Source organism: Python bivittatus, unplaced genomic scaffold (genome assembly GCF_059951505.1).
Source record: "Python bivittatus isolate LINGU-HERP-01145 unplaced genomic scaffold, Pbiv_v1 ctg000040_np1212, whole genome shotgun sequence".
Taxonomy (NCBI): domain Eukaryota; kingdom Metazoa; phylum Chordata; class Lepidosauria; order Squamata; family Pythonidae; genus Python; species Python bivittatus.
In genome coordinates this window covers 2,872,752-2,899,099 of record NW_028277032.1, presented here as the reverse complement: position 1 = coordinate 2,899,099, position 26,348 = coordinate 2,872,752, and the positions used below count along the sequence as shown (strand labels likewise).

The 26,348-nt window shown below is 46.2% G+C and overlaps 3 protein-coding genes across 5 annotated transcripts; 2 read left to right on the top strand and 1 right to left on the bottom strand.

Annotated features, from left to right (window-relative positions):
• Nucleotides 1–1,442: 1,442 nt before the first annotated feature.
• BSDC1 (BSD domain containing 1) lies at nucleotides 1,443–15,645 on the top strand. 3 transcript variants are annotated; one of them, XM_088153715.1, is made up of 11 exons: nucleotides 1,443–1,491; nucleotides 2,856–2,916; nucleotides 3,929–4,045; nucleotides 4,368–4,535; nucleotides 4,631–4,685; nucleotides 5,943–6,058; nucleotides 6,501–6,569; nucleotides 7,139–7,223; nucleotides 10,274–10,786; nucleotides 11,081–11,184; nucleotides 12,865–15,645. In XM_088153715.1, the coding sequence occupies exons 1-11, from the start codon at nucleotides 1,481–1,483 to the stop codon at nucleotides 12,895–12,897; spliced, it is 1,332 nt and encodes a 443-aa protein (XP_088009841.1). In that variant the 5' UTR covers nucleotides 1,443–1,480; the 3' UTR covers nucleotides 12,898–15,645. The 3 variants fall into 3 exon arrangements, with proteins under 3 accessions (XP_088009841.1, XP_088009835.1, XP_088009830.1); XM_088153709.1 differs by having other exon boundaries at nucleotides 1,466–1,491; nucleotides 2,832–2,916; XM_088153704.1 differs by lacking the exon at nucleotides 1,443–1,491 and adding an exon at nucleotides 1,514–1,711 and having other exon boundaries at nucleotides 10,271–10,786.
• On the top strand, nucleotides 11,090–26,274 carry FAM229A (family with sequence similarity 229 member A). Its single transcript, XM_007431959.3, has 3 exons — nucleotides 11,090–11,184; nucleotides 24,039–24,176; nucleotides 26,052–26,274. The coding sequence occupies exons 2-3, from the start codon at nucleotides 24,058–24,060 to the stop codon at nucleotides 26,152–26,154; spliced, it is 222 nt and encodes a 73-aa protein (XP_007432021.2). The 5' UTR covers nucleotides 11,090–11,184; nucleotides 24,039–24,057; the 3' UTR covers nucleotides 26,155–26,274.
• Nucleotides 17,042–20,670, bottom strand: TSSK3 (testis specific serine kinase 3). Its single transcript, XM_007431944.3, has 2 exons — nucleotides 20,312–20,670; nucleotides 17,042–17,703 (listed from the first exon to the last, which is right to left on the bottom strand). Exons 1-2 carry the CDS (start codon nucleotides 20,481–20,483, stop codon nucleotides 17,042–17,044), a joined length of 834 nt encoding a protein of 277 aa, XP_007432006.2. The 5' UTR covers nucleotides 20,484–20,670.
• Nucleotides 26,275–26,348: the final 74 nt, after the last annotated feature.

Genomic DNA, 26,348 nt, shown 5'->3' with positions numbered 1-26,348 from the left:
TATTTTAACTCAATTTACTATAGGTCAGAAAGAAGCTGATGCCCGAATGTTATTACTTAAGAATGGTTTCCATTTTATACAAGATTTCCTTCTACCGTTACTGAATTGCTTGATAATGAAAAATAAAAATGTGAATAACCAATAGGCTTCAAGCAGGATGTAAGCAGGCAAGGGGCTATCATTTTCCATAATACCCCCAAACAGCAGGTGTATCTGCCTACACGCACAACGTATTATCCTGTTTTCTCCCTATGTTTCTCTTAAGCACTGATTTAGGTCTGGTGTGGTTGAAACAAGCTGTGATGTTTCCCAGAAAGGGAGATATTAACACACAGGCTCTGAAGATCCAGACAACTGCTGGATGTATGAACCGATGAGCTCTGCCTGCCAACATCTTCAGATTCACTCGAAAGGTATGTACCCGTCTCAGTAATGGTGAAGCCGCTTCCGGGCGGCTTCATGGATGCAACCCTACTTGGCAAAATGCATTTTTCTGGGATATTTTTTTGACCTCCCATCTGGTTTTCAGCCCTGGGATTTCGTGGTGGTCTCCCATCCAAGGATTAATTAAATCCTACCCTGCTGGCATCTTGCTGGATCAAACTGGGTTTGCTAGCTGTTACCACCTAGTTCTGGTTAGTTAGAAAATTTAAAACCAGCGTTCTTAGGAATAAAAGCAATAGTTAAAAGAAGCATTTCAAGGGCTTTTGAAAAGCAATGAAAGAGAGTTCCAATGGGAGGGCTGCAAAGGTGGATGCAGTGAGAAGGGGCAGGGTCATATAGGAAGCACAGCTTTAAAAGAGTTCTCTGAGTACAGCTCGTCCTATTGGCTGCAGTATGGAAACTCCCTTTTTCTGGACTTCTCTTCCAGCCCGCAGCCTTGGGGTTTCTTTGTGGTCTCCCATCCGGGGACTACCGACACGCTGCCGCCAGCTTACAGAAAGGCAGCTCTATATCTCCATAAATTTCCAGGTCCTTTTCCTTTCCGCGTGGGGGTGGTGGGGGTGGGAGTGTCACCTTCTCACTCTACCCTTTACCGTCCCGGAGACCGCCAAAGCTAAAGAAAATCCTGAGCGAGTTTCAAGCAGTTTTGGTCCTCTGCAGCTGCCGTAACCGCAGCTCCCGGCGGAACCGGAAAAAAGGATCGAGCTCTTCCAAAGAAAGAAGCCGGTCGCTGCGCGGGCTTCCGGTTCCTGCTAGAGAGGCGGGTGGAAACCTTTGGCGAAAAACAGCGTGGATGTGGAGTTTCTAGAAAAGATGGGCTCCCTCTGCTTCGAATGCAAAGAGCGGCGTCCCCTCTATTCAGCGTTCTCTATGGTTCCTTTTCTTACATCGGGCGGCAAACTAGGCAGCCGGAAACGTCTCTGTAGTTACGGGAGGTCACGGAAGTGCCGGAAGCAGCGGCGATTGCGCCTCGGAGGGGCGGGGCTTCAGGGGCGGGTCAAAGGTCAGTAAATATTGGTGACGTCAGGTGGCCAAGATGGCGGAAGGGTGAGCTTCAGCGGGAGCGCCGGGGGCGGCGCCGCTGCGAAGGAGGGGATTGTTGGGGCCGGGGCGGAGGAAGGCGCGAGGGCTCTCTGGGCATGTGAAGAGCGCTTGGCCCGTCTCTCCGGGATCTTCGCGCTCTGGTTTCTAAAATGAGGCGCTGGCGCTGCTGGGAAAGCCAGAAGATGAGCTGCGGGGCTGCTCTGGGGAGAGGCGGTTGGCTGGGGTGAGAAGGGGCGCGGGGCGGGCTCGGCGGCGAAGGGCCCCGGGGAGCGGGCTGCTGGGCGCCGGGGCTCGGGGCTGGAGGCGCCGCGGGCCCTCGAGGGGGCAAGTCCAGGTTCCGCGGATCGCCCGGTCTGTGGCGGCCCTGGAAAGCCAGGACGGCCGCCTGGCCGACCCCGCGGGCTCGTGGTCGGGGTGAAGGGGTGAACCGCTGCGCGCTCCGCGGCTTGGTCTTCTCCGAGGCTCGCGAGGCGGTCGGCGGGGAGCTGGCCGAGCGATCTGAACCCGGTTCTCTCGGCCGACTGTTTTGGGCTGAAATCTTGTATGGAATGGAAACCGTTCTTAAGGAATAGCGTTCAGGCATCAGCTCCTTTCTGACATATGGTCATTCGAGTTAAACATATCGCGCTTGTTAGAGCAGTGTTTCTCAACCTCGGCCCCTTTAAGAGGGGTGGACTTCAACTCCCAGAATTCCCCAGCCAGCCTGGCTGGGGAATTCTGGGAGTTGAAGTCCACCCCTCTTAAAGGGGCCGAGGTTGAGAAACAGTGCTAATGGATGGCGAATCCAGTAAGCCCGCATTCTCCTGCTGCTACCCAAACTAAATTACATGATGACATATGGGCTCACGAGCTTGTAATTCTCTTCCGTGCTATTATAAATACATGCTGCTTGAGGAATTGCTGTTTATTTTGTTTGTTGCCTCCTTTTTACATACTGTAAATTCTGGAAGCTTGAGTTTGATGCCAAAAATAGAGCCAAGCCTTATAAACATGCAGGTGATATCACCATGGACGTTTGTATTCTCAACATATCTTTGAATATTATTAGTCGATATCATCCTGTTTCATAGCTGATTCTAACTGGGTTTATTTAGAAGCAAATCTCATTGAGATCACTCAGGTTTGCTACCTGTTAAAAGAAAGGTGACTGTTTGAATATCTGCTAATATCCCATTTAGGCTTTTTTAAAAAATCAAATACGATACCAAGCATTAAAATAACGATTGTAATATTAATTCATACATTATACTCGGCTATGATTAGTTTAGGCTTGTTGAAGCTGCTACAGTTGACAGGATTTATGTAATCCATCAAATGTTAAAACATAGTTACCAACTATTTAGCTTCATATGTTTGTCCTGTAACAGAGAAGATGGAGGCTGGTGGAGGAGTTGGCTACAGCAAAGCCTTCAAACCGTCAAAGAGAAGGTAGGCAAGCCATTTTGGAATTATGCAGTAAATAAAGATAATGGTCAAGAGGCACTGCTCAGTCATAACAAACTCCATGGAGCAACTTTTGGGGTGCTTTTTAATCTTGAGGTATAGGTGCTTATGCTTGCTTGAGCCCTCTTCTTTGCTGAAAACAGGGTTTTTGAATTTCTGTATTACTGGTCAGTCACTGGTTTTGCAGGAAGGACTGCAAAGGTTCTCTGTAGAGGAATGGGCTGAGATAGGGGTCCAGACTCGAAACTGGCCTGCTGGCAAGTGGGAACTACTTGTCCTGGCCTCTCATTTCTCCTCTCTTTTTCCCTCCCCCAAACTTCCAGATCAGTTTTAGAATTAGTTTGGCTTGTGGAGCAGAGTGTTGGACTTGAAACAATGAGATCCCAGCTCAAATTCCTGTTTGTTGACAAACTTGCCAGGTGGCCTTGAGCAAATCACCTGCCTTTGTTTCCTCTGTTATTAAGTCTGGTTAGTAATAGTGCCTTACCCATGTTGTTATGAATCAGATAGACTCTAATGTATGGCTTTTAAAGCCTTCCTGCATTAATTAAGCACGGTTTAAAAAGCACATCTTGTTGCTGTTCAAGCGTTTAACTTTCAAACATTAAGATAGGAAAGGGTAACTTGGCTGGAAATGGTGTTCCCCATTCAGAGCATAAATCTTGGAATTGTAACGTAGTACAAATTAGTTACTATTGTTAATTTGAGCCTTTTTTTTCAAATCTGAATGGAAATAAATGTGTTTTTATTTAATACATTGAAATAGAAACTGCATATAATAAAAAGACAATTGACCCATCAGATGTCTAGCTTTGTTTTTTGAAAATATTCCATTGTATTCTCTTACTGGTCATGCACTGGAGGGTTCAGAAATTTCTGGCTCCACCATTGCCAGCTCCCTGCACCTCCCCCTTTAACTAATAGCAACTGTTTGAAATTCTGTAGTAACTCTGAATTACCCCACAAGAGTCAGTGTACACATTCTCTCTCTGCGCAGTCTACAGAGGCCTTGGAGTTCATGAAGCGTGACTTGACCGAATTCACCCAGGTGGTCCAACATGATACAGCCTGCACCATTGCTGCTACTGCCAGTGTGGTCAAAGAGAAGCTGGCTGTAAGTGAGGGGTCTCGTAACTGAGGTGAAGGGATACGTCGCAGGGGAAAATACTGGCAGAGTTTCATTTGTTTTAGCACGCTTTTACCAAGTAGACTCTGTATTGCTTTGACATATAATATTGTATGACATATTGTATTCTAATGAATTTTATCTTTGCTGTAAACCATCCAGAGTCGTTTCAATGAGATGGGTGGTGACAAATTTGATATATAAATAAAGAAATATAACCTAACACTTGGTTAAATTTTGTAGGATGCTGTCATCTCTGCTTCCTGTGGCTTAATTTTTTTTTTCATTGTTCCTTTTTGTGTATGTGAAGACGGAAAGCTCTTCGGGGGCAACTGAAAAAGTGAGAAAAGGACTGTCCAACTTCCTGGGTGTCATTTCAGACACATTTGCACCCTCCCCAGATAAGACCATTGACTGTGACGTCATCACCCTGATGGCGACTCCATCTGGGACCACAGAGTTGTATGACAGTGCCAAGGTACACCTGCAGCCCTCCTGCCCCTAAAATAGAGCTTTTCTCCCTTTTGCGAATGTCGCTTGTTCATCTAATTTTACCTGCCTGTTCTCTTCCAGGCTCGGCTCTATAGCCTTCAGTCTGACCCTGCCACTTACTGCAATGAACCTGATGGTAAGTTGTGAGGTAATCACAGGCAGGAAAGCTTGGTCAGGGGAAGTATATGGAATTAAGTCCTTCTGGAAAACAGGAGCACCATCTACAAGATAATGAGTGCAGCTCGTACCATGCTTCCAGCCTTCATAAAGGCAAACCTTTCAAGAGTACAAGCTGATACTACAAAAAGCTAATGTCTGTCAGGTCTATCGTAGAAAGATCAAATAGAGCCTGAGCAACAGACTGGAGGTCGGCAGGCAGGTGATATTGTAAGGGGAGGTCAAGGTTCAGGATCTTTACTCAGCTACAACTGATCAAAGCCTGTCTGGATGGCTACAAGCCAAGTTATTAATGGCAAAAATCTGAGAAATTTGTCATGCAGTCATTGCAAATAAGATCCAAGTTGCATTTGAACTGTGTTTTGATTTTTCTGCTATATTTTTTTTCTTCCTCACTTTCCCTTCGCCTGACCCCAGCCTAGTGCCTTCCGTGTATGTTGAGACTCCAGCTCTCTGAATGGCTTCCTGGCTAGCAGATCTGAAAACCAGCCCTATGCGTAGGAAAGAGGTCGGGCTGGGAGGTGGCCCTAGGATTGTAGCACTGCTTGCTTGACTGTGGGTGTCTGGCAGGGCTCTTTGGACTGCCTTTCAGCTCTTCGAAACTTGAGGGAAAGGAATGCAAGTGTCCCCTGTTCCCCTCTCCTGTCATGTGTGGTGGTCCATGTACATTGCTCTTTCACGGTAAAGGTGATGGTATATTGTCTGCTGTGCTTCTGGAAAGCCAGGGTATGCTGGCAAACTTTCCAGCAAGGAAGGCTAGTGAATTGGGACTTTTTATTCTAGGAAATAAAAGATGGAGTGTAATAATACTTATTTTTGTTTGTTTGTTTTGCATGTTGTAGTCATAACTCTTGGAAATCACTGTTGTCATCTTTTCTCTCATACTGTAATTTGGTCCCTGGGCAATAGATCTTGGTCTCCCATGCCTCCCCTTTCTGGCATCCTTCTTTAGATCCTTGATTGGATCCATCAGACTCTTCCTGTTGTCTTGTCATTTAAGCCTGTTCACAAACAAGGAAGGAGGATCAGCTTTGTTCCCTTTGAGAAGTCCACATACTTTTATCTGAAAGTAGGATAGTGGCCATAGGTCTGGCCTTGTAAGTGCAGAAAACAGTGTTTGGTTTTGTGGGCCAAGGAAGCTTGTGTAACTGTGGCTATCCTTGTTTGTCTTGGCATAGCCATGGTGCTTTGGTGGACATGGTATTTTCTTCCGCAGGACCCCCTGAGCTATTTGAGGCTTGGCTTTTGCACTTCAGCTTGGAAGAGAAGAAAGGAGAAATATCAGAGTTGCTGGGGAACAGCCCTTCCATCCGCTCCCTCTACTCCAAGATGGTAAGCTTGGTTCCTTGAGTTCCTCCATCTTTTCTTCAAGCCAATGGATAGAGGTTTGCCGCTTGAAAATAACTATCTGTGGGATTATATGTTTTTTTAACTTGTCCAGCATATTGGTCTCAGTGTGAGATACGGAGGGCTTTGGTCTCTGCAGAATGTACTGGCAAGCTGGAAACCACTGGATTTGTTTCTTGCCAAGAAGCAGCAGAATTGAAGGAGCAAACTTCCTTTTCATCTGTTGGGTTTTGCTCTTAGAACTGCTGGAACAGCTTATTTATACCCAAGCACCTATGCACACCTTGTCCATTCAGTCAGAGGAATGGTTAATGCGCAGATCAGTAAGGGTGGGGTTACACAGGTTGATCTCTCTTGCATTGCACATTGAGTGAAACAAATGCAGTGATGGTTTAGGAAAGTTGATGCTTCTTTCCGATGGCTCTAGGTGCCTGTGGCTGTCTCCCACTCGGAATTCTGGCAGCGCTACTTCTATAAAGTCCACCAGTTGGAGCAGGTGAGTTTGCGGAAACATTCCTCAAGTGAGGGTTATGCGTTTGTTCCAGTTACCGCAACCTTTGTGTCCTACGTTGGGGACTGGACTTACAGTCCGAAAAGAGCCAAAAAGGTGCTCAGGCGATACTCTTAATCCAATTTATAATTTACTGAAGCCTGGCCATATAATAGCAGGGAAGGACAGCAAGTTTATTCCTTTCTTGCATACTTCCTGTCGCATTTCAACACGCTATGTTTGAGAGAACGTCTCACCCCCTTCTGCCTTGCTTTTAGATTCTGATTATTCCTTCATCAGCCCCCAGCATGCTTCTGTTTTGCCTCTGCTTACATCCCTGGGTTGTAGCCCCGCTGGTGCTGCTTTTGCATCCTGTTGGGTTTTTTGGCTGAGCCTGGCAGAAAGCCCCCCTCCCCTTGGAAAGGCAGGCCTTTGCCCAGGGAGAATTTGTTTTGCCAGGAAGCTGAGGTTGCTCTCTTGCGCACGCTCTCTCTCTCTCTCTCTCCCCCTCCCCATTTGGCAGAAGAGCCAGTAGAAGTGTTGCTGACTGTTGCATGCATTCTTTGTCACCCCAGGAGGAGGTCCGGAGGGAGGCTCTGAAGCAGCGGGCAGAGCAAAGTGCTCACTCTGAGGAGCCAGGATGGGAGGAGGAGGAGGAAGGTAAGGTCTGGCCATTCACTGAAAGGTCCCTGGTCCTTTCAGAGTTTTTCCAGTACGGCTATTCAGTTCCTTGCCTGCAAGGATGTCTGTCCCATTCGGTGCAACCCCGTGATGACTTCTCTACAGATTAACGAAATGGAATGATAAAATGCAAAGTGAGGCAGATTACAGTCAGCAGCAGAGATTGGCAACGTAAGATACTTAGGATGCAGCCAAAGAGCCTGTGCGTGTGGCCCTCAAGAGCCAAGAAAAGGCCCCCAGCCTGTCAGTGGTAATAGTGAGCAACGCAGTCATTAGATCTCCCTGGATGTTTGGAAAAGAATGTTGTCAGTGCCTAAGACAGTTGGGAAGATGGAGGAAATGCCTGGGAAATGGCTAGCCTTCAGCTGCCCTGGTCAGAAAAATTCTTGTTCTAGTTGTCAGTTGAAGGTGGAGATGCCCAGAGCAAGAACTGAGGTGGCGAGCTTGGTTAGGGCACAAGCGTTTGGCGTTATCATTCAAAGGTTTTTATTCCTTCCACTGTTGGAAAGAACCACTTTTGGAGAAGGGGGGAGAGATTGGCAAAAGAAAAGTTGAGTTTGGAAGTGGAGCAGACCAGGCTGGGGGCTGTGGGGGAAAAAACCCCAGCAAACAATTCCCCTCTGCATCCCTAGGGGAGAGGTGGGGGGCAGGGACTTGAAATGCTGCCAACTGCTCGATTTTTAAGCCCACCCCCCTCAGCTTAGGCATTGGAAAGAAGGCTAAAACTAGCACAAACTGGGCCCGTGGCTGCAAAGCCCTTATTCGACATCACCGTACCAACTGGAGTTGTTTGAGCCAGCCATGCCCCTTTCCTAGAAAGCCTGCAAATGTCCTTAGCCCCCAAAGCTTTTCCTTGGGGTGGCAAGGTATAGGTGGATCTTTTAGGCAATTGCCCAGCTTTCTCTAGCATTCTCTATTTAGGGGTGTGGGGACTCTCTCTCTTTGCCCCTGGCATTTCTCATGATGTTGCTAAAGTGAGCAGGGCTGACCCTTTTGGCCTGTTTGAGGATGGGGGGCGGGGTGGAAAAATAAAGTATTTTTGTCTTGTAAACATCCCCTTTCCCATACCAAAAATGCTCTGGGGGCCATGGAGAAGGTGCTTAGTCTGCCAGCTGCCCAACTCCCCGTTAGGGATTCTCAAGCAGTGTTGGTGCCGTTGTTAATATCGTCCTGCAAAGATACCTGACAATTTACAGAGTAATGACAAAGGCCTGGTTTGAAAATCATTCTCAGGCATCAGGTGGCACTTGGCTTTATAAAATGTGTGAATCAATCTCCCTCTCCCTCCCCCCCTCTCCCCCTCTCTCTCTCTCTCTCTCTCCCTCTCCCTCTTTCTCCCCCTCCCCCTCTCCCTCCCCCCTCTCCCCCCTCTCCCCCTCTCGCTCCCTCTCTCTCCCTCTCTCTCTCCCTCCCTCTCCCTCCCTCTCTCCCCCTCTCTCTCCCTCCCTCTGTCCCCCTCTCTCTCCCTCCCTCTCCCTCTCTCTCTCCCTCCCTCTCCCTCTCTCCCCCTCTCTCCCCCTCTCTCCCCCTCTCCCCTCCCTCTCTCTCCCCCTCTCTCCCCCCTCTCTCCCCTCTCTCTCCCTCCCTCTCCCTCCCTCTCCCCTCTCTCTCCCTCCCTCTCCCTCTCTCTCTCCCTCTCTCCCCCTCTCCCTCTCCCTCTCTCCCCCTCCCCTCCCTCTCCCTCTCTCTCCCCCTCCCCCTCTCTGTCCCTCTCCCTCCCCCCTCTCTCCCCCTCCCTCCCTCTCTCTCCCTCCCTCTCCCTCTCTCCCTCCCTCTCTCTCCCTCCCTCTCCCTCTCTCTCCCCCTCTCTCTCTCCCTCCCTCCCTCTCTCCCCCTCTCCCTCCCTCTCTCTCCCCCTCCCCCTCCCTCTCTCCCTCTCTCTCTCCCTCCCTCTCTCTCCCCCTCTCTCCCTCCCTCTCTCTCTCCCTCTCTCTCCCCTCTCTCTCTCCCTCTCCCTCTCCCCTCTCCCTCTCCCCTCCCCCCCCTCCTCCCTCCCTCTCCCCCTCCCCCTCCCTCTCTCTCTCCCTCCCTCCCTCCCTCCTTTTGTTTTGGTGTCTTCGAGTCAGTGTTGACTCCTGACAATTGCCTGGACTAGTCCCTGCAATATTCTTGGCAAGATTTTTTTTTTGCCATTGCTGCCTTCGTAGGGCTGAGACAGAATGACTGGCCCAAGGTCACCCAGCTGGCTTCATGCCTAAGGCAGAAGTAGTACTTAGATCTCCTGGCTTCTAGCCTGGCACCTTAACCACTACACCAAACTGGCTCTCAAACTGAATCTCCATTAGCTACTGTTATATGTACACCAATATAACTTGTTCAGCAAATCCTAGTTTTATAAATCTTGGTCTGGCATTATATATGAATGAAGCCAAAACTCTGGGTAGAATAAAGGAAAACACTGCAGCTCACCTTGTGATTTCAACTATTAATTCGGGTAAATTTGAAGGGGGGGGACCTCCTTTCTTTGCTTGTTATGTCCCCCAGGAATTGCCTGGTCAACCTCTAAATCTAGCAGTGCCCAACTTTTGGAAAGTGTAAACTCACAGGAGAAAAGATCACAGACATCTTGAGGACAGAGTTTAGGAAATATTAGTGGCAGTTTTCTTGCTGTGTGTCTTTTTTTTTTTTTTTGCTGTGGAATTAATACATAAAGTTGAACCTGCCTTGACATTTAGAAGGGATTTAAGGCTGTTGTGGGGAAGCAAGTGGAGTAGTTAGGAGCTAGATGTATAGCAGTGTTGTCCAAACTTGGCCACTTTAAGATGAGTGGACTTCAACTCCCAGAATTCCCCAGCCAGCATGGCTGGCTGGGGAATTCTGGGAGTTGAAGTCCACTCATCTTAAAGTGGCCAAGTTTGGACAACACTGATGTATAGGAAGAATATTTCCTATTTAGTTTTACTATGTGCAGGGAGGAGAATACTGTTGTCGGAGCATCATCTTGGGATGAGGCTGTATTGATTTACCTCATTTTGTTTTCCTGACATTGTTTGCCAATTTCATCAGTGTTTCTTCTCTTGCCACAGAAGAATTTCTTGGGGCCTCCTCCTCGCAAGCTCTCAACCACGCACAGTCTTCCCAACCCACAAAGCCCACTTCCCCCATCTCTGCAGAAGAAGCTATTCCAACGCTGGAGGCCTCTGTGGAAAGCTGGGCCCTGCTTAGCCCCACCCCAGCAGAGGCGACCCCATCAGAGAGCAGCGAGAGCATCTCCTTGGTGACTCAGATTGCAAACCTCACTGCTGTGCCTGCCTCCCCCTCACAAACTGGAGCCCAGCTTGCTGGAGCTGGGGACCTTTCTCAGAAGCTGCAGGAAGCCACCAGAGACGAGCAGGTCTCTTTGCCTAAACCAGGGAAGCCTGCACAGCCTTCTCCAGCTCCTCAGGAGGCAAAGCCCTCTTCAGAGCAGCCCAAGGAGCGTGTGGAGAGCAAGGCAGCGAGCAGGATAGAGACTCTGCGAGAGGATGTGCCCATGGACTTACGACTTTTTGAGCTCAATTCGGACAGCGGGAAGTCCACGCCATCCAACAATGGGAAGAAAGGTGAGTAGCTGGGAACCTTCAGTCCAGCTTTTTCTAAGGATGTGTTTGTTTACAAGGAATGATAGTTGGGGTTGTTTCAGGGCAAAATCCTTTTAGATCTTTGACAGTTCTGGAAAAATACCCAGGCTGCATTTAAGAAGACTGCTTGCCAATTGGTGGCTTCCATGAAGCTGGCATCTACTAACTGTTGGTGTGTTACCACAAAGCTTCAGCAGCTTCATACTAAATGTTCATTGTTAGGTTCCAAAAGCCTGCTGAAGCAGACCATGCATGGTGTTTTTCTTATTGTTTCAGGCTCGAGCACAGATATTAGTGAGGACTGGGAAAAGGACTTTGACCTGGACATGACAGAAGAAGAAGTTCAGTTGGCACTTGCCAAAGTAGACATCTCTGCAGAGGTAAGCTCTAGTAGCCAGTGGATGGTCAGACGCAGCTGAGGAAGTATCAGAGAGAGGTGTAAGTTGATATTAAACCTTCTGTTTATTGAACCTTAGTTTCGTGGATATCAGATGCAGTGAACAAAATCCGTTTGGCATTTTACACGTGCATTGTGTCATTTACACCTGCCTCCACCATTTAATGGACTTTTGGCTAGAACAGGCAACTCTTCCCTACTTTAGCCTGTTAATTTGAGGGTTTAGTTATATGTGGGAATTCCAAATAACAGCATTTGGTCAGGGTTACCATTTTACTGATAAGGAACTGAAACTGGGAGTGTGCTAGATTACTGTCCTCTCAGAAACACAAAAAGAAATGTTGACAGTACAGACTGTTCCTACTTCCTCTGGAATCAGTCCATTGACTAGCTAACCTGTCCTTTATAGAGAAGCTGTGTGTTGGATTGCGGCCTTAAGAGCATTTTCAGAAGAAATTTTCGGGGGGTTCCCACGTGTTTCTGTTAACAGGGTACTGCAACGTTATGTTATGTTGGATGTGTCATTCTGGTAAATCAGTGTTTCTCAAACTTGGCAACTTTAAGATGTGTGGACTTCACCTCCCAGAATTCCCCAGACACTCTGGCTGGGGAATTCTGGGAGTTGAAGTCCATACATCTTAAAATTGCCAAGTTTGAGAAACACTCTGGTAAATAATAATCCATGCCTGCCCTTTTTGTAAAGGGAAGCAGCCATGTGCTGAAAAGAGCTCTTGGAACTTGCTTCTGGCAACCAGGAACCAGTGCTAGCCAAGATTAGAGCTACATATTTCAGAATTCTAAACAGTCCACCTGCTTCTCTCTCTCTCTCTCTCTTTATATTATATGCTGATTCAGCTATACTTACAAATTGAGGGTGAGGGGGTAGATGGCTTTTCCCCTCTATAAGGGCAGGATTACAGAAACTCCATTGCTCTAGGAGAGAAAGATTCACGTGAGGTGGTAAAAGAAGATATTTACCCAGGAAAGCATCTGGAGGTGTGGGGCTATGGGTTAGCTGTTTTGTTTCTTGACTTGCCACTAGCTGGATTTGCAGGGTATAAATTAGCACGACTGAATTAAAAAACAACACAGAAACTTTGTTTCAGCATGGGCTAGGCTGTCTTGAGGTCCTGTTTGGTTTGTTTTTCCATATATATATTTGTTTCCAACAATGAGCAGTTAAGTTCTTGTATGTTTTTAAAACAAGCATCAATATTGACTTTTGCTGAAAATGCAGCTTTATTTAAATAGAGTAAACTAGTTTTAAACTGATGACCAGTCATCTGAAACTCTTTACCATCAGTAGTCAGGACTTTTTCTGTTGAGCTTTCTTTTATATTGAAATATATGCTCCCAGTAAACACTCTGATTGGAGAAATAACGTCTTGGGCAGGCACAACAGTGAAACTAAAGCATGGGCAAGATAAAATTGCAGTCTTTGTTTAAAAATATCTTGGCTTGAACTTTAAGTTGGCCAAGTAATTTAATAACTAAAATGCTTGAAATGATACCTCTGAGTCCAATCTGGTGCTTTGTGGAACTCCTGCCAGTGTTTACATTCTGTCTCTGCAGCATCATGCCTAAAATGACCCCTTTGTTGAATGCTCTCTCTCTGTCTGTCTGTCTGTCTGTCTGTCTGTCTCTTTCTCCCTCCCATCTGCAGATGGAAGATGAAGAATGGGAGGACTGGGAATAACAAGGGCCATCGCTCCCCATGTGCATCTTGGGCTCATCCTTGCCCCTTCCCCCCTCTGCACCATCCAGTGTGAATTAAATCACAGAGCACCTGGTTCCTTTTTCTTCTGTAAAAGTGTTTTGGGCTGGCTACATCTCATCTCTGCTCAAATCCTATTTGGGAACTTGGACTACAATCCTTGCTGAGATCCTGATGGTGGCTAGGTTGTACAGAGGGGTTGAAGAGCAATGGTGGAAAGGGTGTGTGTGCTAGAGGGGTCTTTCCAGACAGTCCCCTGAAGAAATCATTCTCCAAGAGCAGGGCAGTGTGGATTTGATTTCATTCTCTCTTCTTTTGGCATTTTAGAATGGATTATTAGTATGGGGCAGGGTGAATTATCCCTATTTGAGTGACCTTCAGAAATAATTAGGATTATTCTACCTATATGTCTTCAGTCTGGCAGCTTGTTAGCTATGCCTTGTTCTGTGTCTTGAAATCCAAACAACTTCTAAGGATTTGCAGGAGCAAATCTCTTTGCTTACCTCTGCGAACTCCAGTCTTAATAAGACAACTCTATAACAACTTTGTGTGGTGTTTGTGGCTCTTACAGGCCCCCTCAGACTCACAGTGCATGGTTTGGAACTCACTTTTGCATAAACCCATCTCTCTTCTCCCACCCCCAGATGTAAGCTGATCCAGTTTTCCTGGGAATTGAAGCACTTTTTAAAAACAGAATTATTGTTCTGAGGCCTTCCTTGCCACATAACCCCTTGGAGTATCCTGCACAAGTTCCAGTTATGGAAGGGAAAAGAGCCCCAGAAGATGTTCCTCCTGGGCTGTGCTAATAATCATGGCTAAGATCTCTTTTAAAGGGCCCTGATGGGGGGTAGCATGTCCATTGAGTTAGTGCTCTAGAGCATGGCCTGGACTCACGTATCCCTTGCCTTATTAGGAAGACTCACCCTGGATCTTCCCAGAAGGATCCATATTCGCCAGAGCGTCACACATTTCAGGCTTCCCCTTGTATTGCTGCTACTAAGAGCACCCGTAGATCCTCTTCTGTAGATTTAAATCTTTGGGAAGAAACGTGCTTCTTTGAAGGTTTTTGGCTGTTCTCCACCCTTGCCAAATCTGTCTTGGCAAGGTTGCTTCCTTATTCACGTTCTCCCGAGATGATAATCTATACAGGCATCTTCCCTTTAGGGAAAATGGGGGAGCAGTGTGGTTCTTTTGATCTGCTTCAGATTTAGCTGTTGCTGCATTGCAATTGAGTCAGACTATAATTATTTAAATCTCTGACCTCAGAATTGATCATGCTGTTTTCTAAAATGGGTCCAAAAGGCAGATTTATCTTCTTGGGGTGTGATATACCGATAGCTATTCCTGTGCACACCCAATCGAATTTGAATGGAATCAGTGCCAGATCATTGAATTGGTTCTGAAGCCAAACTTAATATTTCCCCCTGATGGTACAAGGTCCCTGCTTTAACTGATTTGGGATGGATTCATTCTGGAGCCATCAAACCTCCTTTTGTGTGACAGTAGCAGCTAGCAACTCTGACAGCTGCTCTAGCCATGCCCAGACGACTCCTTTCCATCCTGCTGGGCAATATTTCAGTGGAGCTTGGGGTCTCAAAGGGCCAGGGAGGAATAAAGGAGCTACCCCTGATTTTCTCTTTCCTCTTTCTTGCTATAAACAGCAGCTAAGAGAGGAGGTCCCTTGAGCAGGTAACTCAATGCAGGGTCAGTGCAGCGCAGGTCAAGAAGGGAAACGTAATCTATGAAATCTATGGAAGCTCTTTGCTCTCAAGGTCACCAAGCTGTTTCTGATAACATAAAGACATGCTTCCAGGGCTCCTCTATGCAACCAGCTCATGAAGATCAGTATCTGTCTGAAGGAAAATTGACTTAGGAGTCAGCCCTAAAACTAGATGAAATTAAGAGGAAGAGAGATTTCCAAATTGGTCGTCCATAGGAAACGCGAGCCAGGATTTGATTCAAGCAGTAAAAACACCTTACTGTGCATGCAGATGGCCATCTGAAATGGAAGGATCATGGATAGATGTGTGGCTATCCATGAATATGGCTTAGTATGAGGAGCAGCTAGCAACTCTGTCCTAAAATGTCAGTTGGGAGCGGGGTACACTGCAAGCCGCATGAGTGCTTGCCGTTCTAGAATAATTTAGTGCTTAAAAAATGAAGATATCTGCCTTCTACAAGTACCAGGTCCACCACATTCCTGAGAGAGCTGCTCTTTGGGTCTATCAAACCAAGCTTTCTGGATCAGGAGGATATCAGTCTTGAAAGGAGCCGTGGTGGCTTTTCTCTTCTGCCCCCTGAAAGATGGGACTGAACAGCCTATAGTGAGGGCGCGAACACATAAATAGGCCCGTCTGGACAAGGCCTTGTTACTGGAGTGTCTAGAAGAGCTTATAGGTAAATGTCTGAGAAAGATGGTCTTTAGAAAGCATCCCCCCCACCCCCCAGCTTTAAGTGTTTGTGGTGATGGGACAGAATATGGTAGCCTAGAGCCTGGTATTGGAGCTGAGAGATGTCCTGAGGCTCTGGTTTCATCATAATTATTTTCTTTTCCTTTCCTTGGTTGTGCAATATTATCTCATTTTTAAATTATACTGCATCTCCCTGGACTATTTTCTAGCTGGGGTGAACAAGTGACTCTAACAGCTGTTAGTTTTGTAATTATGACTTTCTCTTGGCCTTTTACAGACTTGCCATTAACAGCAATTAAAGGAGTTCTACAGAAATTGCCTCATATTGGTTTTGTGATTTTTTTTATCCTCTGTAAGCTTCAAAGCAATAAGGCCTGGACCTTATTCTCTGCCAGACACAATGCTGTTTAGAGGGCAGGGAGCATTGCCAGGATAGGACTTGACAGTTTCCTGGAGGATTTGGTTGACAAATATGCCCCCTGTCCTTCAACTGGAAAGCCAAGGCAGGCGGTGGTGACACCGTGAAGAAGAGGCTCACACCCTCCAACTTGTCTTGCCAAGTTCATAAAGTGAAAGACGTGTCCGACTACAGCTCTCTTTCCAAGCCAGCCAGACCATTGACTGCGCTGACTGAAGTTGATGAAGTTGTAGGACAAAACCTCTAACAAGCACTACAGTGGAAAACGTTCTGTTAATTGTGCCGGAGCACTGTTCCCTTGCTAGTATCTAGAAGCTCATGCAATGTATTTGCTAACTAGGGAAGTTCAAAATAATTAGAATTCAAACCACTTTGAATTTGAAATGCCCCGTTTTGAGTGTGAGTTACTGAGTGTGAAACAGGCTGTTTTGTTAATTTGGGAGGTGTTTCAACCTCCAAACAGAGTCTTTCACTTCTGAAACCACTGTTTTGAGCCTGATCCATTCCCCAAATGTTCAAGATGGCCTGTTTTGTGCTCAGAGTGGGGTTTCCAATTTGAGTCATTTCAAATTCAAAACATTTTGCACACCACTATGGCTAATCTCTTGCTGGAGCCCATGCTTTGTACAGCTGAGCTCCAGGTTCAGTTCCTGGCATCTCCAAATTAATTGTTTCAGTCTTGGAGGACTGGGAAGATCTGTACCTCAGAACATACCACATCCTCCTCAATTATTCATCCTAAGATATATTGAGACTTTGGCTAGAAGTTCTGGGATTTGTAATTTCAATACATCTGGAAGGCATCAGGTTGGGAAAGGGTGCTCTGGCAACTCTGTGGATTACAGTACTAGATGGACCAATACATTGGCTTGGTGCATGGTAGCACATCCCTCCCACTTGTGATATTATGGAGACCTCCAGTGGAAAGTGATTAATGCGGTGCTATTGAGGAACAGCTGGGGGAGGAGACATGCTGTCCTTTGATTCCTATGGGAAGTTTCTTAGATTCAGCATTGGAAACATGATTCTTTGTATCTGAGAAAGAAATTTCAGCAAGAAAGCACCTTTGCTCTACTTTTTCTTGGTCTTCGAGTTGTTTCTAACTATCTCCACCTTTGCAGGCATCTTTGAACAAGTGAATGTAGTTTCTGATGAGAGGGGAATATACAAAATGCGCCCCTTCTCAGGGTGGATTAAGGATAGACTAGAAACTGAGCATAACGTTAAAATATATGTGAGCATTTTGGAAACAGCCTGTCCCCTTTTATTTGGGGAGAATTTTGACATGGTCCTGTCCTCAGGAACTTGCTAACCATGGGTGCCAACTCACTTCTTCAATGGAAGGCCTCAGGATCATGTCTGGTTCCAGGAGGCTTTTGAGAAGGTCCTGGCATTCCTCAGAAATCCCCAAGTGGCCGGGAATGGAGACCCCTTTCTGTTGATGGCAAAGCATCTTAGGGATGTCTGTATCGTCAAAGGGCAGGTTTGCACAGAGCATGACATAGAGAACCACGCCCATGCTCCAAATGTCTCCTTTCTTGCTGTCGTGGGGCACGCCCTGCAGCACCTCAGGGGCTGCGTAGGCCGTGCTGCCACAGAATGTCTGGCTCAGCTCCTTGCGGTTCTTGGGGAGCAACTTGGCAAATCCAAAGTCTGTAAGTTTCAGATTGAATCCCTGCAGGAGGGCATTTTCACACTTCAGGTCACGATGCGCTACCCCACAACTGTGGCAATAGCGGATTGCTTCTACCAGCTGACGGAAGAGCGCTTTGGCCCGGCTCTCAGGTAGGGGCCCTCCTTGTAGGACACAGTCGAAGACATCACCATCCTCTGCCAGCTCCATCACCAGGTAGATCTTTCCATCGGTGGACTCCAGCATCTCGTATACCCGGATGATGTTCTTGTGGTCCAAGCGCTTGACAATCTGGAGCTCCCGAGGCAGGAATCTCTCGATAAACTCTGGGGAGGTAAAAGCCAGAATTAGCCAAAGCATGTGAAGTATTAAGACAATAGATAGCTGGAGATGAACATGTTCCCATGTTACATTCATGGCTTGCTCAACCATAATTTCCTTGAGAGGAAGAATTAGTTTTTTCGAATGGTGATGACACTGGAAACATTTGTCCCATATTATGTTGATTCATCCGGTATCCTGGACCTGAATCATGTTTATCTAGCACTAAGCTCTCTAGCACAAAGCAGCATCTTGATTTCTTCCACAGTTCTGGAATTGTACAGAATTTTAAATGACTAAAGGTATAACACCACCAGTACAGTGCTGTTCAGCTGAAACACACAGACAACCTTTGGGGGAGTGGGGCCAATGATGGCATTTAGGGGACAAGGACTGTAGCGCAGAGGTTCTCAAACTTTGCAATACTGAAAGCCCCTAAAATGGAATTGTATGACTTCCCTGAATAAAACAAATTTAGGTTGGGCAAGAAATAAATGTACCACTTCTAATAATTACATTTTAATGTAGCGTGGAGGCTTTCAACTTTGTGGTACTCAACTGCCTACTGGGACTTGCGCAGGCAAAGTGAGGAGCATGTTTTGACAGTGCTCCTGCTCTGCCTTTACAAGACAGGTTTAAAAATAATTCCCCGAATTGCTAATGACCCCCAAAATAGGTGGAAGAAAATCGTTCTGTATCTTTGGCTGACACATTGAGCCCCAAATGAATCAAATGCTTTTTAGCATAGATTACTGAGGAAACTACTGCTGAGGTGAGTTTGTGGATCAGTATGCTGGGTGAACTCAGAAAATGATAATTGATTAGATAAACCATGATTGTACTAACCAGGGTAAATCTGCATAAGTAACATCCACAGTGTTTTTCAGGTTAAAGTTATACTTTGACTGTTGTGTCAAACACCATGGAGAAGAGGATGGGGCCAGGCCAGAAATATATTGGATTAAATGTAGTTTGGATGTACAGTAATTTAAATAATTAAATAGGATCCCATCACATGTATTTCATTATTTTCCTATTGTATCCCATTAAAAATAATGATATGCTTGAAAATTTGGGATGGTGGGTAGAACTGGTCAGACATCCCTGTCATGTAACAGAGAATAGGTAAACATCAGCTAGAGTAACTAAAAGTTTGGCAAAATCTACAAGTGGTCATGGTCAAAGGACATCAGCAGGCAGGGTGCTGAGCCTCCTTGGGAAAAGGAGTTTACAAGGCTGTGGTCTTCATTCATGGCCCCCTGCCTGACTTGAGGCAAAGACAGGCCTTTGAAGAAGATATCTCCACTGGGTTCCATAAGAGGAGGTCAGGGGTGCAGAACCGGCAGCCCTCAGATGTTGCCAGCAGCTCCAATAAGGATGGTTGATAGTGAGGGATGTTGGGAGTTTGGAGTTTGACAACACCTGGAAGGGCAGAAGTTAAAGGCTAATGTAAGCTGAGCCTGCACGTGGTTTGCTGGCTTAAACATCTGCTTTTGCTTTGGAAAGAACAGTTTTGTTGCAAGCTTTTTAAAAAGCTTTGCATGTATCGCACGTGCGGCAGTGTATCCTGGAAGTTACCTGATCATGAATAATCACAGCCAAGGAAGTTTTGGGAAAGAGAAACCTGCTGGTTAGTGCCCATTCATTCCACTGTTTGTCATCTTTGCTTTTGCACGAGACCCAGTTTGCTAAAAGTTCCCACAAAGCCAAGGTCAGGTTTGAAGAAATTGTGAATTTTCTGCCTGTGATGATTGCAGGGCAAGCCAGGGGCCCAACCAGAATTACGAAATCCAGTTGCAAAGGTTCAAAATACAACTGAAATAAGAGACATGACTATCAACCAATGTAGATCTCCAGCTCTCTTAAAAGTTCCTTGCCCCCCATCAGCTTCCCCTTCCTTTGTTTCCCAGGCCAGTGGGCATAACTTTTCATTAAAATGGTGGACTGTTGTCCCTTGGCATTTTTTATCTTCTTAAGAATTCTATAGGCTTATGTGACATTCTTACACAATGCTGGAAACTTGTTTCTTTTTTTTTCACAGCATGCCAGCTTTCCCTCTCTTTTTAATTAATCTATTTCCTAAAAGTCAGATTGGGCCAAGAACGTGCTATGTTTGTGGGCAGACTGGAGCCTCTAAGTGCCACATTAGACACCCTTGGTCTAAGATTTCTGAAATGGTACTTATAGTTCATTGCCTTTAGCCAGATAAATGTCTCCTGGTGAGATGGATGCAAAAGGGGCTAGAGTCTGCAAAGCTGCAAATGATACAACAGATGGTAGAATAGCAATGCAGAGTGTGTGTTTGTAGGGGCAACATACAGCAGCGTCCATGTGGGGACAGGGAACAGCAAGTGACATCACATACATCATGATGTCATCGTGGAAATAACACAAATTATCTAATTTGTATTGACGTCATAGTGGATTTATTCTGGGCTTATGGCAATGTAGATTTCCTTTAGAGGAAGGACAGATTTTATTGGAAAGAATATTGCAGTGGGGAAACCTGGCCCTTGGAAAGGTAAATCCAGTTAGGCATCCATTTCTAAAAAGACATACCATCCTGTTCAATCTCCTCTGTGTTGCCTCAACTTTTTGTGTTCTGCTTCTTACCTTCTGGTCCTCCCACTTTGTCTATAATTTTCACAGCCACTTTTCGTTGGTGTTTTTTTGAAAAGGCTTCTTTGACCTTTGAATATGTTCCTTCTCCAATGGTTTTGCCCATCTGGTAACCATGGGAGAGAAGAAACTCCTCCATCGTGTCTTTAACTTGCTCGTCTGTCATTCTCAGGACATCATGTCATCACAAAGTATATACATCGCTGTCCTTCTCCACCCAGACCAGGGTCTGCATTGGCTGCAGCCCAGGATGCTAGATCATTTTTTCCTGCCCAGACAAGGTCCTTCGATGAGGGGTGAAACTGAGATTGGACATCTTGAAACTTTGAGCCTCCATTGTGATGCAACCTTGTGTTACCTGAGGACCACGGGGGGAGATAGTGATTTTGCACCAATGAGAGGCAGGCACATATACTCCTCAGCAGGACAAGTGTTGCTTCAGTCCTGGACTATCTGCAGTGCCCTTCAGGGGGATGATGGGTTAACCTACCAAGAGGCCTAACGCTGTGAGGCCTTGGGTAAGAAATTATTATAGCTCGTATTGTAGTGTAGGTAGGGCTAATCATTATTAGGTTGAACATGGATGGTTAAGTTTGCCTGTTTTCCACACCATGGAAGTCTGCTGGCTTGAAGCTACTTGGCAGGGCTTGGGTCTAGCTACATCAGGCAAGCCTTAAGAGTAAGTATTACAAGTCCCTCAAACTCTGTCTTACTTATGGAGATAATTTCTTAAGGAGTTGTACTTGTTGGATGTACCGGGAAGAGACTGTGGGCTTTAGAATTGATCATCAGTCCAAATTCAGCAGTTGAATTGGTTAGGACAGGGAGGTTCAATATGACTCAGGTGAGAGTCGTTTCTTGGCCCTGGTTGGCAAGTGCAGCTACTATACCTGGAGGACACAAGATTAGAGAAATCTGGTCCATATGGTCGAAACTTGATACAAAGAAATCCTGGTTTGGGTCTCCACTCCTCTGAATTGTGACAATGGCTTGGATAAGCCTCCATCTTTCAACATAAGCTACTACATGGTGATGTTTTCAGCTCCCAAGAGAAATGATGGGATACCAATCAACTTACACCAGTGGCTACAGTTGAATAATGCTAGCAGAAATGCATCTGGCACCTTTGATATTGTCTGTCTTGATCAGATCAAATTCTCAGAGCAAACATTTGAAACATCAAAACAAAAGCCACCAATTATTGTGTCTAGAGGAACACAGAAGATGCTGTGGTCAGTAAGTCTAGTAGTAGACCATTTAGGCCAGTCTTCTCTTCTAAAAAGCCAATTCAGAGTGCATCACAGCAGTTCAGAAGTAGGATGTGCTGAGGCACATCTGTACCTTGATCTTGGTCTCACTGTCTGGTAGCCAGAGCTATTACTTGTGTAGATAAGAGACTACATAAGCTGGGTATGAGCTGAATCCTGGGAAGCCCTGGCTTAGGAAAGCCTGCTGCAAGGAAGTTGTTCTGCTGTTAGACAAAGTATCTTTGTCATGTTTAAGTAAGCATTTAATGTCTAAATCCTTTAAAAGCCCAGTTTTATGGTAGGGCCCTCACAAAGTTGTGTAGCAGTTTATTCTTCAAGTTGGTGGCAGCTGTTTTTTCACTAACCAGCCTGATCAGAATCCATGTTTGTTGAAACAGAGGGATTTCCTTAGTTGCTGGTAGCTGTTACAAAAAGATCACAACTCCATTTTGTGGCTTTTTTAAAGTAGCATGGCTACTTCTGATCAACCTGGAAGCTGCTATCCTGTATGTTGAGAGCACAAACTTCATTCACAGCCAGTAGTTGTGTAGTTGAATGTTATGACAGTTCAGATCTGAAGAATCTGGAAACAGACGTTTCCTTTCTCATAAGAAACCTCCTAATAGAATGTATAGACAATTTAAGAGCAGTTTTTGTTTTATGTTATTTTTCTCCAGCTTAGGTAAGGTCTCTTCCCAAGGAAAGCCACAAAACAAGTGTGGCTGCTGTGATCCAGAATGGCTGGCCATCCATCTTCAGGGAGGCAGGCTAAGCAGGGGGTGGGGGGATTGCTGGGCGCTCCCATGTAAACACTTATGCTGATGTGGACTCATGGTATACAAGTATAAACAAGTTCTTACCTGCTGGTGGAACAAGGCACTATGTAGGAAGTGTTGGTCTTCCAGGTCAATTTTGCTCTGGAGGTACCACATATCAGTCTGGTTGGCTTTTTCATGCGAGAGTATTCGCTCACCATTCCTTTCTCTTCCTGCCCACCACATGGGTTCCTGGAGAAATCCAGGAAGAAGCCAAAGTTGGATGCGAGAGGCTTTCATTCTTCCCAGGATCGGGAAGGGAATGGCCTGAAGATGACTTGGGTGGAGGTCTCAGTCTGGGATTCCTTAGCCTAGGGACTCCAAGCAGAGAGAAGATCAGGTTCCATTGTGATGCAACCACCACCCTTCTGGGTCACAATGCAACCGGAGTCGTTGCCTCCCTCTGGGCTCTATTCCAGCCTGCCCTTTACAGTAGGCTCTTCAAGCTGCCAGGTCGACTCTAGGGAGCACTCCTCCGCCTTTGATAGGTAAGGCTAGGGCAAAGCTGCTGGGGGGAAGAGGCTCTGAAGGAGGAAGAAAGCCACCAGGCTCCCTCAGGTGCAGCGCTCCTGATATCACTCTCTATAGTGGGACGGGCGGTGCCATCCGACACAGCCGGTTCTTCAACTAGGAGCATCTCCAGCCATCGTGCTAGGACGTTTCTCCTGAAGAATACTTCTGTGCCAGGATCCAGGTGCCACGAAAGGCGTACGATCAAATTTAAATAACTAGTACAGCCATATGTAGTACAATGACAAATCTTCAGAGGTGGGGTAGCAGGAGGGGCAGCTGGGTCATGGAGCTGGTTATGAATAAGTTTCTAATAACCTGTGGTTCCACCAAGGCTGGATTACATTAATCAGGAATATAGAAATGCTAGATATTTGGTGACATTCCCATCCAAAAGATCACTCGTTGCATTTTTTAAAAAATGTTTTAAAAATTTAATTAATTTATAGGCTGGCTGACTCCTAAATGATTATGGGTGACTTACAACTAAAAGCCAACATATTAAAAGAAGACAGCTGACTGGAAGAGCAATATAAAATAAAATAAAAACAAGACCCAAACAAGTCAGATCCAAATAAAACAAAGCCAAACAAGGAGGAGGCTCCATAGTCCCTCTGTCCCCAAGGCCTGGGAGAAGAACCAGGTCTTCAGTAATTTCCTGAACAACATAATAGTGGGAGTGACACAAAACTGGGGGGAGATCACTTTAGAGAAGAGGCATGGCTGCTTCCGTTGCATTTCCAACACTCTGAACTGACTTTCAAATTTCTCTCTCCGTCCCCATTTATGTATCAAAGTAATTCTGAGACATTGCCTACAAAAAAAAATCCATAAAAATTAAGGCTCAGCAGTAACACTTGAAAATCTAACACGTAACTTTTGGGAATACAAAAATCACACTCATGCAATGGGCTGATGAATGCACGAGTGCGGTGGCCCTCAGGAATTTCTTGGGCCCCTCTATGGGCCCCCTTGCCTTGCCCAGCTGGCAGGCACTCATTTGCTCTTCTTATCCCTCTGCTGTGTCTTCATGGCCACCCTTTCTGAGGTCAATTCTAGGGCCATTTGGGGGGCTCTGAAGTGGTGTTTGTGCGTGGCGTGGGGCAAGGGATGGGGCCTTGCCCCACTCACCCTTCTCCTCTTCCTCAGACAGGTCTGGGGCTCGGACATGAGCTCCCAAGAGACCCCACAAGCTCGGAGATTTCCAATAGAGGCAGGAGATTCTCCCAGCCTGGCAACGGCCCCCGAAACTCAGGAGCCAGTAGCCCCCGAGCGCGCTGCCACAAGGTGAGCAAAGAGCTTGCAGAGACAAGCAAAACTACCCATGTTCCTCTCCCTTTAAAGAAAAGAGTCAATGGTGATTCCACGTACTTTTCTGGCTCTGCGCGGCCAGTTGATCTAAGTGTGTGTGGGGGGTCTAACTTTGGAAAGAGAAGCGGTCCAAAGAAATCCATCAATGTCCTTTCACGCCTGCTGGGGGAAATGGCTGTTCGGGGCTGAATCTTCCAGCAGTCACTGAACACCACGTTAACTTTGCTTAAAAAGCAAGCCCAGCACTGAACATAAGAAGGTGCCCTCAAGGATGTGTGTGAGTAGGTGGGATGCGCGTTAGAATAAATTAATTTATAAGGTATAAAAATAGTTCATCATTTGTTGGGAGAGTTTTAAGATATATTTTAGAAAAGGGAAATTATCCTAGAAATATGGTCTAAGGAAAAAATAAGTTTCTGTCTTTAGTTTTACAGCAGTGGCTTATTAGAAATAATTTAGCGTCTTACTGGATTAAAGCCGGGAAAGCAGCCTTGTTGGATTGGGGCAGAGGCACGACATGGACACGCTCACAGAATAGTTGGTACAGCTGCAGGGGGTGGAGAGATTTGCACTGGTATCCATTCCTAGCCCGGATGATGCCAAAATGACCAAACTCACGTGGTGATGTCACAGTGCAAGTTCCACCCTTTCATAATGGCGCTGAGACATGGTGCGCAAGTACCAACAGGGCGAAGTTTGCCTGATGGCCACCCTTGCGGTTGCCTGTGGAGATTTCCTTTGTCATAAAACAGCTGCCCTGGTGATGTGGTTGGTCACCAACATCTGTTCAGCAGAAGGCCATCTGCTGAGATGCTCCACCAGAGGCTTCTCATCTCCAAGGATGATTTCTGCCACCTCCGTTTATCTTTGTCTTTTTTTTTTGGTGGGCACGCTTTCTTAGGAAGTATCTATGCCCCTGGGATCTAGAAGCATGACTGGAAATTATGTGGGCACTGGAACTGGCCCTTTGCTTTGCAACATGTCTGCTTCCCATACATTTATTTTAATTACAATCTTTTCAAACTATGTAAGGCAGGAATTAGGCACAATGTTGTTAAGGGATACCAGGTTTCTTCCCCCTGAATTATATCGTAACTACAGAGGAATTCAGGATCTCAGACACAATTGTAGTATGTTCCATAAATCCTTGATGGGTATTTCTGAAGAACAGTAGGAAATGTTGTGTGAGAAAGTACTTTAGTCCAGGACCAAATTCTCTCTTCCCTCCCTCCACGGCTACTCTTGCACATCCTTACTTTATTTCAGCAGGGGATGTGCAACAGAACTTCCTTTTAGTGAAGTTATTTCCTCCTTGCATTTTTAATTTTGTAGAGTCTCCAAGGGTTACACAGCGTGGCCCATGATGCAGTGGTGTCACTAGAGGGATATTTTTGGGGTATCTCTGGGAGCATGTTCTTTGGGGGTTCTTTTGCCCCCTTTTCCCTCTGATAACCATTTCCAAATTCTTTGCGGATGAAATTCATCAGGTTGCCACTGAACTTCAGTAAGGCACAAAGGCTATGAAAAAAGGGGACTTGGGTCCACATACAAGCTATGGGTTGCCCCCCTGGGTAAATGTCCAGTGGATCAGATCTGTGTCTTGTTCTGTGTCCCTTTGCACTGAGCCTCCAGCCAGAGGGAAAGCTGGAATGAACGATGCAGTATGTTGGGAAGGCTAAGTCAGTGAAGTTTAGAAAGTAATTTCTGCCCAGAAAAGACTCTTTCTCTCTTTTAAAAGGAGGACATTCTGGGACACGATTTTGCTGTCTTCTGTGGTGGTGCATCTGCAGCTTCTGATAAACCCAGAGGTTCTCCCCCCTCCCTCCCCCCCCCTCTCTCTCTCCCGGGCAGGCAGCTGCGAAGATGTCCAGGGTGCCACTGCCTGACCTTGCCCAACGTCCCCATTGACGTCTATATTGCCATGGGTGGGAGCCACAGGCCACGAACTACCTGAAGACTCCCTCAGGTCGGGCTCAAGTGCTGAGGCCACAGTGGCTGTCCCAGGAAACACGCTGACAGCCAGACAACAGTGAAGCAAGCCACACAGAACAGTGACGCACATTTTAATAAAAGGACACCTTAAAATGTTTCTGTGACTGTCCTTCCTGGAAGTCTGCTTTGCTTCTCTCTGCTGGAGCCCCTCCCCAC

Excerpts from the sequence above, each read along its gene's own strand:
- BSDC1 (XM_088153704.1), top strand. The coding sequence starts at position 1,638 with ATGAGGCGCTGGCGCTGCTGGGAAAGCCAGAAGATGAGCTGCGGGGCT. Across the intron at positions 2,917-3,928 it reads TTCAAACCGTCAAAGAGAAG|TCTACAGAGGCCTTGGAGTT; the intron begins GTAGGCAAGCCA and ends CTCTCTGCGCAG. Across the intron at positions 6,059-6,500 it reads GCTCCCTCTACTCCAAGATG|GTGCCTGTGGCTGTCTCCCA; the intron begins GTAAGCTTGGTT and ends CGATGGCTCTAG.
- TSSK3 (XM_007431944.3), bottom strand. The coding sequence starts at position 20,483 with ATGACAGACGAGCAAGTTAAAGACACGATGGAGGAGTTTCTTCTCTCC. Across the intron at positions 17,704-20,311 it reads CAAAGTGGGAGGACCAGAAG|AGTTTATCGAGAGATTCCTG; the intron begins GTAAGAAGCAGA and ends TTACCTCCCCAG.
- FAM229A (XM_007431959.3), top strand. The coding sequence starts at position 24,058 with ATGAGCTCCCAAGAGACCCCACAAGCTCGGAGATTTCCAATAGAGGCA. Across the intron at positions 24,177-26,051 it reads CCCGAGCGCGCTGCCACAAG|GCAGCTGCGAAGATGTCCAG; the intron begins GTGAGCAAAGAG and ends TCTCCCGGGCAG.